General features: G+C 50.0%; 1 protein-coding gene across 4 annotated transcripts in view; it reads left to right on the top strand.

The window, feature by feature from the left end:
- Positions 1-2,019: 2,019 nt before the first annotated feature.
- The window catches only part of IQSEC3 (IQ motif and Sec7 domain ArfGEF 3), a 102,505-nt gene continuing 89,866 nt past the window's right edge, over positions 2,020-14,658 (top strand). For all 4 annotated transcript variants that reach the window (XM_034645543.1, XM_034645546.1, XM_034645544.1 and 1 more), the window contains exon 1: positions 2,020-2,738. In XM_034645543.1, coding sequence (XP_034501434.1) covers positions 2,170-2,738 — 569 coding nt within the window. In that variant the 5' untranslated portion in view covers positions 2,020-2,169. The remainder of the gene's footprint in view (positions 2,739-14,658) is intronic.

Here is a 14,658-nt window from a genome sequence, read left to right as displayed (position 1 = left end):
GACACAACAGGACTAACATGGGGCCCAGAAATCTGCATTTCAAACAAGCCCTATGGATAATTATGCTGCAGGCTGTTTTACTTGTAGAAATAGTATTGTCTCTATGGGCACCCAACTCATGGAAAACAAACTGACTAGGCGAGCAAAGAAAATTCAGAAGAAAAGTGTTTGCGTTTTTGTGTGCCCTCGTTCCATCCCCTAACTTCCATTCTTTATTTGGAATACTGATCACTACCAAAGGAGGCTTCCCCAGTGCTCTGTTCTCCCAACTGTTGGCTCAGCTATGGATAAGTTCTTTCACTCATTCTTTATAGAAGGAAGTTTCCTAGGAAAATAAACGGGAGAAAAGCAAAACAAAAACACACTGCAGGTGCAGAGAAACCAATGTATTTGCAGAGCACATATCCTTTCCCATAAGGTCATTCAAGTCTGGCGCCAGATGGGCTTAGCTGGCCCAGCTCACTGGACACATGGTATCCACAGATATGCTTACGCTGGGGAAACAACAATCTGTATGGAGAACAGAACAGTAGAACGACAGGTATGTTAAGAGCACTCATAGCCCAGAGGAAAGGGTCATTTTTCTGTCCAATTAGATTAAACTAAAGTGCTCTATTTCCATTCCTTAGTCTTTTCCTGATGTCTGACATATCTTCTTCATCTTCTGTTCCCCTGTTCTGTCTACCTGTTGAAATTCCCCTCCTTCATAGCCTAGCTTGAATAACACCTCCTCCTGATCAGACAACCCTAGTCAAATACAACCTCTCCCTCCCCTGAACTCTTATGGAATTGGCTTGAAGAGCTCTAACAGAAATTTTGATTTGTATTTTAGTAATTTAGGTGCACACCATATCTATTGTACTAGATTATAATCTCCTTGACTATGGAAACCATAACTTATTATCTATGCTAGGTATAGCCTGCATAGTTCCTACATTACGTAGCAATTAGTGGGTGTTATATGTACATTTGTTGCAGTAATTAATGAATGATTCAGTCCATGCTGATTCATATCTCTATCTTTTGTTCATGCTGTTCCTCCTTTCAGGAAAATCTTTTCCATTTCAAGTGTTACTTTCTCCAAGAAGCCTTCCCAGATCCCGAAGCTGTTGGGCTCCTGTAGCACTCTGGGCATATTTCTATCTTATAACATAAAATCACCACCATATATCAACATTAAATATTTACTACCTGTTTCACCTACTTAATGGTAAGCTTCAAGAAGCCAAAGATGCCATCTTAGTCGTCTAATACCTGGCCCAGTATTTGTAGGAGAAGGCACTGCATAAATGTTTTTCAAACAGAACGATCTCTTCAGAAGTTTTTGGAAGCATGAACCATGACACACAGGACCTAGTTTATTTAGTTAATGTTTGTATTAGAGTGGCCAAAACTGTCCTGAGGAAACCCAGCATAAACAGACTTCCCACCCTAAGTTTCTTCTTGGCTGAATAAAGAAGGACTAGATGTTCTCTAGGGTCCCTTATACTTCTATGATCCTTGTATCCCAGGGAATTCCCCAGCAGAATAGATTGTTGAGTAGAAAAGAGGCAAATGTGGCCTCTCCCCAGGAGGTCTTTAAGATGATCCGTAACCTCTGGGATGGCTGGACATAGGAAAAAGAATTTGTGATCCATGACTTCCTTGTTTTAAATACATTTCTCTCTGCTTTGCCACCTTCTCTCTCTCTCTGTCTCTCTCTCCTTCCCTCTCTCCTTCTCCCAGCCTCTTCCTCTTTTTCCCTCTTTCTTTACCTGCTTCTTTTCTCCTACCCGTCCCACCGCACTCTCCCAGTACAGCTAAGTCCACCTCACCCGCTTTCTTTTTCTCTCCAGATTTATCTATCTCCAGTCCCCTTCGTTTATCCTGCTTTCCTATCCACTCCCTCGCTCGTCTCCTTTCTCTCCTGTCAGCCCTGCAGGAAGCCGAGACTCCTCACGAAGCCCGGAGGTGGGAGGGTGGGTGGGTGGACCCTGGCGCCGCGGTCCCGCCCCTCGGTGCGTGTGTGAATGTCTGTGTGGCCGTGACGCGGCGCCGGCGGCGGGGAGGGAGGCTGGGCCCTCTGGAGAGGGAGGCGAGCGGATCGCTGGGGCTGCTCGGCTCCTGCGCGCCCTCGCGCTCCCCGCCGCCCGCCGAGGCGCAGGCAGGGCGCAGGCGGCGGCGGGCGGCATGGAGAGCCTGCTGGAGAACCCGGTGCGTGCCGTGCTCTACCTCAAGGAGCTCACGGCCATCGTGCAGAACCAGCAGAGCCTCATCCACACCCAGCGCCAGCGCATCGACGAGCTGGAGCGGCGGCTGGACGAGCTAAGCGCCGAGAACCGCAGCCTGTGGGAGCACCAGCAGCTGCTGCAAGCCCAGCCTCCGCCCGGGCTCGTCCCTCCGTCGCCAGCCCAGCTGCCTGCCACCCCGGCCACCGCTGCCGCCGCCGCCGCCGCCGCCGCCGCCGCCGGGGCCCAGGAACCGCTCCAGAACCACGGACAGATCTCGCCCGCTGCACCACAGCCCGCGCCGGAGCAGCCACAGCTTCAGCACCACGGACAGCTCCTGGTACAGCCCCAGCCGGGCCCCAGCACCAGGGCTCACGCACCCCAGTCGCCCCACCAGCACCCAGTGGCGCCCGGGGCTGTCGCCGACAAGGAGAAGGAGCGTCCCCTGAGTTGTTGCACTGCCGCTGGAACCCTCCTTCAGCACAAATCCCCCGCCGCCCTCGGCAAGGGCGTCCTGAGCCGGAGACCCGAGTGAGTGGGGAAGAAGGAAGGGTGGCTGTAATGAAAGAAAGGGAAGTATATGGGTATAAGGAGGAGATAAGGGGGAAATCGGGTGCCCCTAAGAGTCTGAGGGACTAGGGCAACCTGAAGTGAAGGGATGAGAAGATGCTTGAAGGTAGAAGTGTGTCAAGGAGATTTGGGGGAAAAGAGGGATTGTTATCAGTGTTTGAGAGGGCTTAGGGGATGTTGGAGCAAAAGAGAGAATCCAGACCCTTACAGGGGGCAAAGGAGGAAAGAAATGGGTTTTAAGTGACTGGGGCTATCAGAAACTGGCAGATTTTAAAGGGGACAAAATTGGGAGGAAGTTGTGGTGAAGATTACACTGAAGAAAAAAAGAACAGTTGAATTTTTTTAAGTTAGGAAAAATTTGGAAGGGAGTTTGGGGAGTAAAATTATTTGAATGGAGAGTGAGATATGAAAAAGACAGAGGCTTGGCAAAGATGCATGCTAAGAGCTTTAAAAGGGCTAGGGTCCAGGAAGAGTAGAATTGAGGTCTGAGAAAATTTAGGAGGCAAGGGATAAGGCTGAAAAGCAGGGATGATGTGAGAAGGCAGGAGTGCTGGGGACAGAGGAAGATAAAGGGTGGGAGAAAGCATTTCCCAGAGGAACGAGTCTGGCTCTTTAGCTGATGCAGTGGGATCAAAGCCAGGATTGGCTCTTTGGGGAAGCTTACTCTGCTCTGACTTGAGTGGGTATCTTTCTTCTGAATCCCCACAGAACCAAAGGGGCGCAAAGACACAACCTACCAAGCCACTGGAGGACTCAATTATAGCATGAGGTCTCAATATGGCTATAGCTCTTTCCTCTGACTCAAAGAGGATTTCTGTGCAGGATGGTTGGCAATTGTGGAAAGGGAACAATGATGAGAGAAATAGTTGGCAAACAGAGTTGTTGGTATTTGGATGTTTAAATCTCTCTCTATTATGGCTGGTGACTGCAAATCTTGTTTCCACTTGATTATTTGGTGATATTAGGAATCTCATGTTGGGTCCTGAGAGAAATATACTCGTTAGCCCCAGCCAGGGACTCTAGGACTTCAAGCTCTTTCTTTACTTTCAAAGTCTATGAACTATGGACATGGGAAGAAGAAATGAAAGAGGACTGGAATATTCTCTCCTCTGTATTGGGCAGGTTGTGACATATCTGCTTCCTTCCTCTGACTATACAGGTGATGGGAGAACTGCATGGAAGAACAGCTCAGGGGGAAATCAGTACCTAGTCAGCACCTGACCCTGACAATGGTGATGCTAAAGAAGGAGCAATTGATTCAAGCCCCACGAAGATGTGGCTTTCTTCCCCAGCTCCGTCAATGGCCCATTTGCCCCTCCTTCAGTTTCACAGTTTTCTTTCCTTATCTGGCATAAAAAGCAGAAAGTCAGTTTTCCCTCAGTGCCCATGATTCAACAAAAGACAACGTTCTTACAAGGTATTATGCGGCTTTTTTCCCTAAATAGGGGAGAAGAACTATTTCATTTGTTTTTCTTCAGGCAGCCACAGCTTCCTGGTAATTATGGTTCTTCACCTGATTCCTCTCCTCGTGCCCTTTGGTATCTCCCTTGATATTCCCCACTTTCTTTTCATTTCTTCAGGGAACTGTGAGCAAAAAAGGTTGAGGAAAGATAATTTTCTCTTGGAAAAGGACTTTGTTGTGGCCCCCAAAGTAGCTTAAAGAGCCCAAACCCTCCTGCACAAGTGCTCTTGCTGGGAAACCGTGGATTTCAGAATTACCTGGGTTCCTATCCAGCCTCCCGGGTCAAAACCAGAGACAAACCATAGTGTCTTCATCTTTCATTCTCCTTTGTCCTGCTTTTGCTTCCCATAGGAGAAGAACAAAAATAAGAAATAATTAGAATGGTGGAGAGTGGAAGTTGTTTAAAATCTTTCAGTTAGGAAGTTGTGCCAGGCACTAAAAGGTTAATACTCCAAGTAGCTCCTTCCTTCCTCCAGATCCTCCAGCTTTTCCCTTGCTCCCTGAGCCTGGACACCAAGAGAGAGAGCGCGCCTTACCTCCTCCCTGCAACTCTCTCACCCCTTGGATGTGAAATCATGGACATCTTGGCTGGCTGAATGCCTGTTGTGCCTTTTGTGCCATCCATTTCTCCCCACTGTTCTGCTGAACTTCAACCTGTTTCCCCCACAGAACCTTAGTAATGAATCACTGTTGCTGATTACGTTTGGCCCCACCCTGCTGTCTACCCATGACCCCCATCTTGTATGGCTATCCTCCTCAGCCCATACCTCTCAATGGTGCAGGGCTAGATGCAGCCAGCAGGCAGAGAGAGATCTTTATGGATAGGGTGAGGTGAGGAGAAGAGCAGAGCTAGCAGCCCTCTCCCTGGTGTTTCTCCCGGGGAGCTCCCTGCTGAATCAGTTCTCTCCTGGGCGTGCTGAAGTAGGAAGAAGATATGGCAGATGAGGTCTTTGGATCATAATTTTACTGAAATCTTCTCTCATTTTTTACTTGCCCTTCTCTGGCCTCATTATAGTAAAAATGCGGCCCTGGTGAGGTTGCTGAGGGTTGGGTGAGGGTTACATGGGGCCAGGCACTGTGTTAGATACATTATCTTCCCATTCAGTTTTTCTCTTATCCCCAGAACTCCTCTTCCTGCCCAAATCTAGGAGACGCAGGAGCCCCGGGGAACCTGGGACCAGGAAATAATGGATCATTTAATTGTCATCAGATCTGCATTAATATGCAGCCTGGTCTCTCTCCCTTCTTCATCTGAGGGAGATGGGAAGGTGGTGGCCTTGGAGGTCAGGCCAAGGAAGTGAAGATGAAAGAGTGGGTGAGTGCAGAGATATCATGGAATAAAGACGCTGGAGGGGTTAACATTCTTTCTCTGCATGTTTCCTGGCTCTTGCTAAGCTCCAGCCCCCACTGCTTTTGCCTCTTAATGAAAGCAGCGATCTAGCTTCCTCCTCTTTATTTTTTCAATCAAGGCTCACAGCATCTACAGAATTGATTATCCCTTTCCTGGCTGGAGTCAGAGCCTCAGCCTGATCTGGCAGAGTCTACTTCTTGCCATGGAAGCACATGACCCTACCGGAGGCTACTGGCTTCAGTGTGACCACAGCTTCTCTGTCTGAACACGTTTACCCACCCAGCCAGCCATGCGTGTAGAGCCCAGGGCTTGCCCATGTTCCCCAACCCCTAGGCAGAGGATTACTGAAGGCAGGGTAAGATTCTTGAATTATAATTCAAATTCAGCTAACCCCAAAACCCCACCTCCAAGTAGCCATGAAGTCTGAATGGCCCAGTAGCTCCTGTCCTCCCCTCTCTTCCTTCGCCCTTTGTCTTCCTCTTCTACTTTCTCTTCCTCACTACCTTCCTTTTTCTCTTTGTCCTTCCTTCTCTCTTTCCCCTTTCTTCCCTTCCCTCAAAATCTTTCTCTCCCATATTTACTTCCTTCTATCTATCCTTTGGTTCCATTTAAGCTGCTCAGGGAAGTCTCCTCTTCTCTACTTCTGTCCTTTAAGCATAAAATACATCTTGGGTCATTTTTGAGTTCCACAGTGTCATACTGACTGGAGGCTGAAGGATAGTTAGACAATCATTAGATGTGCTCTTTACCCTGTTGTCTAAAATGCTGATTGGAGCAGGTGTCTCTGTTCCTACTGAGTCAGGGTTGTCCGCCTGGAGATGGCAACTCCTGTGTGGCCCAGTTTGAGAGCTATTAAGAGAGTGTGAAGGTCTGTCAGTCAGTCGAAAAACAGGAAAGAAGCAAAGAGTCCTTGTGCAACATACCTGAGGCATATATCTAGAAATATCTAAACAAGTGTAAGCAGATTACTGCTGCCTAGAGCTACCCTCTAAAGGTGAAAAGGGGGAGCATATTGAGAGCCCAGAGAGAGGTTTTCTTGGTTGAGTCAAGGGTTTATGTCAGGAACAGTAAGAGCCAAGGATAGCTGGAAGGAGGATGGAGCCCCAAAGATTCAATTCATGGAGATACCTGTACTGCATGTGCATATCACCCCATCCTTTGACAGTATGGTACCCTGAACCCTAATCACTTCCCATCAGGCTAAACACTATCAAAAGAGTAAGAAGAGCTTCGACATTCAGGGCCCTCGTCTCCTGTGGCTGGAAGGCCTGCTTGCTGAGGATACAAAATGAAGTCCAGGGCTCATCAAACCACCTCTCCTCCTTTTCTTCCTCTACCCCCAGCAAGGAGAGGAATTCTAGCTGGTAAGCTGGAAAATGGGGCCAGAATGAAGACTGAGAGGAGGCAGTGTGCATCTTTTTGCTCACCTAGAAGCTGGCACAAAGTGGGCACTTATAAAGATTTTCTGTTCCCTGCTTCTCCAAGAGCCCACTATTCCTACCTCCCTTTCATCCAAAAAGAACACAGTTCAAGAGAAACAAGTTGCCCCTGCCTCTGGGAAAACCCAATGGCTTCCATCCTTCCCATCAGCTCCCTGTGCCTTGCTCCATTCATTCCCTCCTTCCTCATTCCCAAGCCTTTCCCAGGCCCACATAGTTAATGCCATAAGGGCCCCACGAGAGTATCCTGGAACATTTTCCTGTTGGCCTGAAACCCAGAAAGAGGAACAGCAGTTGGTTCTGCTGATTCAGCAAATATCTGTGCAGCCTGAGTTTCAAAGGTCACTTATGAGAAAAGGCAGATGGGGTCAGTTCTGGGTGGAGAGCCAATGAAAGCGAGGGTGATATGGAAAAAAGAGGGGAGAGCTGGGACCAACAGCTGGACCTGTGGTCTGGAAAGAGCCTTGGATCCTGAATTTAAATCCTGTGTAAAGATTTTTAGACAGACTGACCTTGTTGGGGAGCCTCACCATTTTTCACTAGGGCCCAAACATACTCTGGCCCTGGACACTAACTAAACAGCAGGATGGTGTGGGGTTTCTTAGTAAGAGGTCCCGGGGACACTCTCATTGCACCTGGCAGATCCCCAAATGCAAGGCCATCTGGCAGGTTTTCCAAGGCTTGGGCCACTGCAGCACCTTCCTCCTCTGCTTCTGGAAAAGCACAAAGTGCAGGTTCTCACCCAGGCCGCAGAGTTTCTTGTTTCCAGGGAGGAAAGTGGTGGTTGTCTCCATTTCAAGGAGTGAGGGCATTAACAAACAAAAAGAATGAGGAGTAGAATGAGGGAGAAATTAGATTTTTCAGGCTGAAGGGAACTTAAGGAACCACAGAATCACAGAATTTTCAAGATCAAGGTGGTTAAGAACATGGGCTTTGAAGTCAGGCATCCCTGGGTATGAGTCCTGCTGTATCACCTACCAGCTGTGAGACCTTTTGTCATTATATACCTTCTTTAAGCCTCTGGTTTTTTTTCATTTATAAAATGAAAAGTAATATATATTTTGAAAGGTTGTTATGAAGTTTAAAAATTAAACAGTATCATTTTTTTTTAGTACAGTTCTGGATACATAGTAAGTGCTCAAGACATTGTAGTATTTCTACAGATAAAGAACCCAGGGCCCAGGGCTCATCCCCGGGCAGATTGCGGTGAAAGACTAGAACCCAAGTTCAGGATTCCTTTCATGCTCTCAAGCCAGCTTCCTACATGTGCCCTTTTCTCATCTACCCCTCTACCTTTGGATAACGTGCACCCAAGCTATTTCAGATACGTGAATGTGGACCTTACCTTGAAATGCAGCCAGGCAGGACAAATCCACCATCGCTTCGTGATCTGTGATGGGGTCTCACAACTTTATAGTTCGGAAATGCTTCCTTAAGCTCAACTTAAATGTCTTCTGTTGCATTTTAAGATTATTTGCACTTCTCCTAAGGACATCAAAGAGATCTGAGGTATCACCAGATGTCCCATGGTGATAAGAATGACCTTACCCATTTTCCAAATGGGGAAACCACAGTCTCATCTAGTATATGAACTTGTCAAGGATAAAAGTAAAGGGCGAGGGGAATGGAGTCTGGACCAGGAGAATGTTTCCCACATCCCTGGAATAAAAGCTATATTTATTTGTCTAAATTCTTCCATCCTGGGAATTTTGACAGTGTAGCCCTGCTCTTTGCAAAGTTGAAAAAAAAAAAAAGCAAAAAACCCCCCACCAAAAACCCAGCAGGGATTGCCTGAGAAAAGGAGAGCCTGATGTGTTGTGGGATTTGGGGTAGTGGGTTGAGGGGAAAGGCAGGAGGTTAGGGGAGGACTCTCTCTGGTCAAGCCTAGAGATAAGAGTTTCTTCTCCTAAGACTTTCTTAGATGAAATACTGTCTAGGGGAAAAAAAAAAAAAAACCAAAGCAGAAAAGAAAAGATAGTGGGCTTCCGACGTTCCCTCCCAGGTGGTTGTGGCTGTGAGGCCACCATAGGCAAAGGCTGTCATGTGTGGCACTGGGTGCAGTGGAGGCATGGGCTGCTCTGTGGTTGCTCTTTGTCTGGAATATCCCATCTGGGACGGTTATGTAACTCTGCAGGACGGGTGCATGTGCTGAGTGGTACCTTTTGTCCCCAGCAGGCAGGCAGGCTACTGTGGACAGAAGCCACGCGGGCCTGTCCAAGTCTCTGCCCGTGCTCTGTACTGGCACTAGGCCAGTCCCTCCAGGCCACAGCTGCAGGGCCTGGAGGGCTTTCGGAGCTCGACCAGGGTCTTCCAGCCCCACTGGGGAGTCAAGCAAATGTCAGAGCTGAAAAGTTACGAAAATGTCCTTTGGTCCAAACTTCTCATTGTGGTAAATGAGGAAACTATGGCTGGAGAGAGAAGTGACTTGTGCTTCCAGACTAGTTAGTGGCGGAGCGAGACCCGGAACTCTTCATGTGGCGGTGCTCTTGACATTATCCAGTGATGGGCCACTGGAACCAGTCAGGACTGTTCTGTGGGTGTACGGGGCCAGATCTACAGCTAGTTACGGGAATTCAGGGGACCCAGGGAGGTCTCTGCCTTCCGGAATAGCTTGCCTGTGCCTGCAGTTCCCCAATTAGAGATTCCTTCCAATACCTCAAGGTTATCCCCCTTGTTAAAATGCAAATTCTCCCAGGACAGGAGAAAAACAACACATTTAGCTCTATCAGCCTTTACACTTCAGCATGAAAGGGTTCTGATTTGAGCAGTGTCCGAGAGAGGATTTGGTAAGGGAGGGGGGTGCCATGGCAGTACTGGTTGACTAAGGGACAGAGCAGGAGGTTCAGATGGAGTTGAAGGGCTCGCGGGGGGAGGCTGCTGAAAGCCTAAATGATTTTTATCTCTGCTGTATTTTGCAGAAATTGGAATTGCCTTGCCTGGACCTGGCAAGCAGAGCGGTGGGGGGACCCAGGGTACTCCCACATTGGCTTGCCTTGGAAAAGCGATTATCTTGGCTGTAGAAGGGATACTTGCCCAATGAGCTTCATGGGTAAAAATCCTTAGGCAGGAATTTAAGGAGCATCCTGATACTCGGTAATCTCTTTTGAGCCTTTCTAGGATCTTAAAATAATTTTCTAGTTGGCAAAAGTTCACACAACTCTATTGGTGTTTGCTGTCAGGTGGGAAGATGTGGGCAAGAGGGTTAACAGGTGGTAGAGGTTGGGGTCACGTGGGCTGGGAGAGAATGGGGGATGAGGGGCTAACTCAACATCTAGTAGGTGCTTGATAAATACTGCTTGCATTTACTCCTAGTATGCAGGTCCCAGGCCGGCTCAGCAATCGTTGAGTGGAGGGAGGGAATGGTATGGTGCTCACGCTGAAGAAGGTCTCAGCTGGAGGGAAGCCCTACTGGGGAAGTAGGCTGTGCTTAGTGAGGCCCAACAGCCGAGGCTCTGCAGCTGAGCACGTGAAAGAAGCTGGATCAGAGGCTCAGCTCCAAAGGCCGGCTGGGGAGTAAGGGGCACATGCGTGCTCCTCCCGCCTAATAGGTCCCACCCCAAACCTATCCATGAGCATGGAAAGTCCTCCCCTCCATCTGCCGCCAGCCTCTGACCCCAGACCAGTCCAGTCCTCAGCCTGGGGAGCCGTGTGAAGAATTAAGCATGAGAAAGCCCTGTGAGTGTTTCATCTCAGTGTCCCCACGCCAGGCCCATGGCCTTGCTGGAAGCTTGAACTAGGAATAGGCAAAAGGTCTCTGATGATGGGAAGGAAAGGAAGCCCAAACTGTGGCCATGTCTCCAGGTGGAAAGAGAAAAGAGACAGCTGGATTCTGGCCTGGCGGATAAAACAGGGACCAGTGTCAGGCTCCAGTCCTCTTTACTCCTATTTCTTGACCAGGCAGTGTCGGCTTTGTTCAGGGAATGTCAGGACACTGAAGGGAGGGTGAGCGGGCATGTGCAAGTTGTGGGTGTGTTTGCAGGGACGATTGTGCAGGGGTGAGTGTTACTAGGGCTGGGGGAGATGGATCGCACGGGACACCATAAAAAGATGTGTGGGCCTTATGGCGCAACTCAGCGTAGGCCTTTCTCCGGCTTCCCCGTGACACCCTGGTCTGGTTACACGGTCAGGACTCTGGGTTCTATCTCCTTTCTTGGCAATGATTTGTTTCATCTCTCTTGGTTAGCCAGTTCCTTCTGGGTCTTCCCCTCTGTAAAATGGGGTGAGTCTATATTGCTTCCCCCCTCACTCTGTTGCAGGTGCGCAGGGGGCCAGGATGGAGGCTGCCAGCTCCTGGGAGGAAGGCTCCCTGGAAGGTGGGCAAGGGCAGGGGTCAGGGATCGGAGGCTCTCTCTTGAGGTATTGCCTATGGAAGTTCAGGTACCCAGCAGTGGTGTGATGCAGGGAAAGCTGCGTTGTGGTTTTCCTGAACCCATCTGACCTAGCTTTGGCCAGGGCCTGGCACCACATGACCTCTTGGGGCTCTGGAGCTGGCAGGTCAAACCAGCTGTCTCCCTGCCTCCAAAGAGGAGAGCACTCCCCGTCCCAGGCAGAGAAGCAAGGGAATTCCACAATCTCTTCCTTGATAAATGATTCCAATGCACCACAATTTTCATTCAACACATGAGTTCAACACAATCATTATTTTAAAACAGCAACAGCAACAAAAACTCTACAAAGCAGTTGGGAATCCCTTGCTTGTGTCTAGTTTCAGTGTTTCCTGGCACAGTCTGGTCTTTACAGAGATGTCCTGGCTGCTTCAAATGGGCTCATTTGCCATCTTTGACATTCTTGGGGCTACTTAACTCCTAAGAGCCAGTCATGGAAGGCTGAAGGGAATTCCAGAAGTAGGCAGGACCCTGACCCAGAAGCCAGGCCTCTCAGGGCTGATGGCTGTGCCATCCTCACAGACCGCCAAGTGTAAGCTTGGTGCAAACTCCTCTCCTTCTCTGGGTCTCGATTTCCCCTCTGGTCAATGGGGACAATCACTCTTTGCGCAGCTCTTCGTCTCCCCTAGACTCACCAAGTCCACGAAAAGCAAAGCTGTTAAGGGGTTGCTGAAGCAGGAAGGACCTAGCTTAGACGTGAAAAGTGACTTCCAAATGATAAGAGCCTTCGGAAGGGAGGTCAGGATGGGGGACAAAGGGAGACGCTCAATTCACGCTCCCTTTCAAAAAAAAAAAAAAGAGAGACCCCTTCGGTATAGGGTGGCCCCACCCTGCAGGTCGGGGAGGAACGAGGTGAATTCTGCAGGGGCTTCCAGCTCTAACTACCCCGGGAATTTCCACCGGGTTCCCTCCGGACTTTGCGTGAAACCCGGGAGCAAGGTGGAAGGGAGAGCTCAGGAACCAGGAACCCCTGGCCCCGAACTCGCTCGGAAAGCCTGGGGAAAGCCCTTCCTCCCCTGGCCGCTTCCCAGGGGGCTTCTCCGTGGGGAGGGCGCGCGCAGCCGGGCTCTCGGCTGCGTGGGCGGCTTGGCGAGCTGCTGACAGCAGGATGGAACCTCCGGCCTCCGCGTCGCGCTAGCTCCGCGCCGAGCGCCACGCTCCCCCGCCGGGGCTGGCATCCCGACCGGGAAGCCGCGCCCCCCCACCCTNGCTCTCGCGCTGCCAGCCTCCGGCTGGGCCGCCCGCCCCTCTCCCTTCTCACTTCGCCCCGCGCCCCGGCCCGTCTCTCGAGTGTGGTCGTTCCCCGCGGCCCCCTCCCGCCCAGCGGCCCCCTCCGACTCAGCCCGGCGTGCGCACCGCCACCCGCCCACGGCGTCTGGGTGCGCCCCCGGCGCCGCCGCCTTCCCGGGAGGCGAGTGGGGAGGTCGGGGGCCTCCATGCTGCGTCACCACCGGTCCCACTGCTGCCACCGCCCCCCGCGGGCCTGCTGGGTCCCCCGGTTCCAGACCACGACTGTTACCCCCCCCCCCCCAAGGGCGCGGATCCTTTCCCAGGCCTCCGTAGGCCCCAGCCCAGGCTGGTGGGTGGGCATCCACCTGGGAGAAGAAGGGGAGAAGAAAGAATGGGCGACTTCAGGGATCAGGATGGTGACACCTAGGTCCAACCTCTACACAGCGTCCACCTCCCCTAGCCTCCCTTGCACCAGACACGTGGGCTGTATCTCAGCTTTCCCATGGTTTATATTGTATTTTATAGAATCACATTCTTAGAATTCTGGCCCAACCTATGATGAAGCATAATAGTTGAGAATGTGGCACTAGGTTTGAATCCTGACTCGGTCACGTGCTCCCTGCGATACTCAGCAGTGACAGTCGTGGTTTTCTTATCTGTAAAATGGGGCTGGGCAATAGTCCTAACCTCATAGGATTGCTGTGAAATTAAGAGGTCATGCCAATAAAGCGCCAGGCAAGGCAAGTGCCTGCACACAGTGAGGAAAAGTATAGTAGTTGCTGTTCTTTTGGGACCTTTAGGGCCAGAAAGTGTTTTTTCGAAGGTAGAGAGCTCTCTTCCGTATCCCCCTGTGTCTTTTAGAGAGCTCAGAACAGAACGACTTCTTGTTGACAATCCCTCAAATATTTGAAGACCGTCATCTCTCCTTTCCCTGGCATTCCTGTCCACTATCCACACCACCCCCCACCCCTGTCTTTTTTTGTTTTCTTTCGGAAGAACACACCTATGTTTACCACTTCCTGTTCCTTGTGGCTTTGTGGGTCTCTCTGTGTGGCCACCTCCTCACTGCTTTCTAAAACGCAGGAGCCAGGAAGGAGTCCTTAGGCCCAGGAGGTGTGGCCAGACCAGCCTGGGCTCCGGGAGCCCCTCCTCACTGTGCCCCAGCCAGGCAGGTTCTGGATTCTGCCTATCTTTGGACGGCACGTAGGAACACACTGGCTTTCTCAGCCCCGGGACCACAGATGAGACCTGTGGAACAAGGTCAGTGAGAGCTACTGAAGGATTCTGTCCTCAGTCTTCTGGCCGCCTGTACTTGTGCAGGTTTTAACACCAAAATGCTGAACGTTTCACCTGGCCCTGTTGGTTTTCATTTTGTTAATCTATTTTTCTTTTTAAAATTTAAATTACTCTTTCCAAATAAATAATGCGTTGCCATATCACAAAATTAAAAGATGCAGGAGTTGGTAGTGAAATGTGTCTCCCTACCCGTTTCCAACCCACTCATCCCTATTGCCATCCTCCAGAAACCAACCCCCAGAAAAGTTAGCAACTTCTCATGCGTCCTCCCAGGGTTATTCTATGTACATTCAAGCAAATACACACACTCACACCCCCCCACATATATACACATACATAAGTATACGTATATATTTGTGTTTTTATGTGTGTGTGTTTTCTTTTATACAAATGGCAGTAAACTATATGCTGTTTTTAACTTTGCTTTTTTTTCCCCAATAATCTCTCTTGGTGATCCTTCCATATGCAGTATAAAAAGAGCTGCCTCATTCTTTTTAATAGCCATAGAGTATGCCATTGGCTGAGATCTAGCTTCCCTCTTCTTGTCTGCTGAGAGTTTGGAAGGCAAGCTCTGGTAGCCTGCCTCTGTGTAATCATTCGGGGTGTGTTTTTCTGAGGGGTGAGTGGGTAGGCAGACATTACCTAGGAGCTCCATTTGAGCTCGGCCCTCCAGCTTCTGAGGTGTGCTGCTGTAGTCTCCTCCAGACACTGGTCAACT

This window comes from Ailuropoda melanoleuca, chromosome 16 (assembly GCF_002007445.2).
Source record: "Ailuropoda melanoleuca isolate Jingjing chromosome 16, ASM200744v2, whole genome shotgun sequence".
Classification (NCBI taxonomy): domain Eukaryota; kingdom Metazoa; phylum Chordata; class Mammalia; order Carnivora; family Ursidae; genus Ailuropoda; species Ailuropoda melanoleuca.
This window is presented reverse-complemented; position numbering and strand designations above follow the sequence as displayed.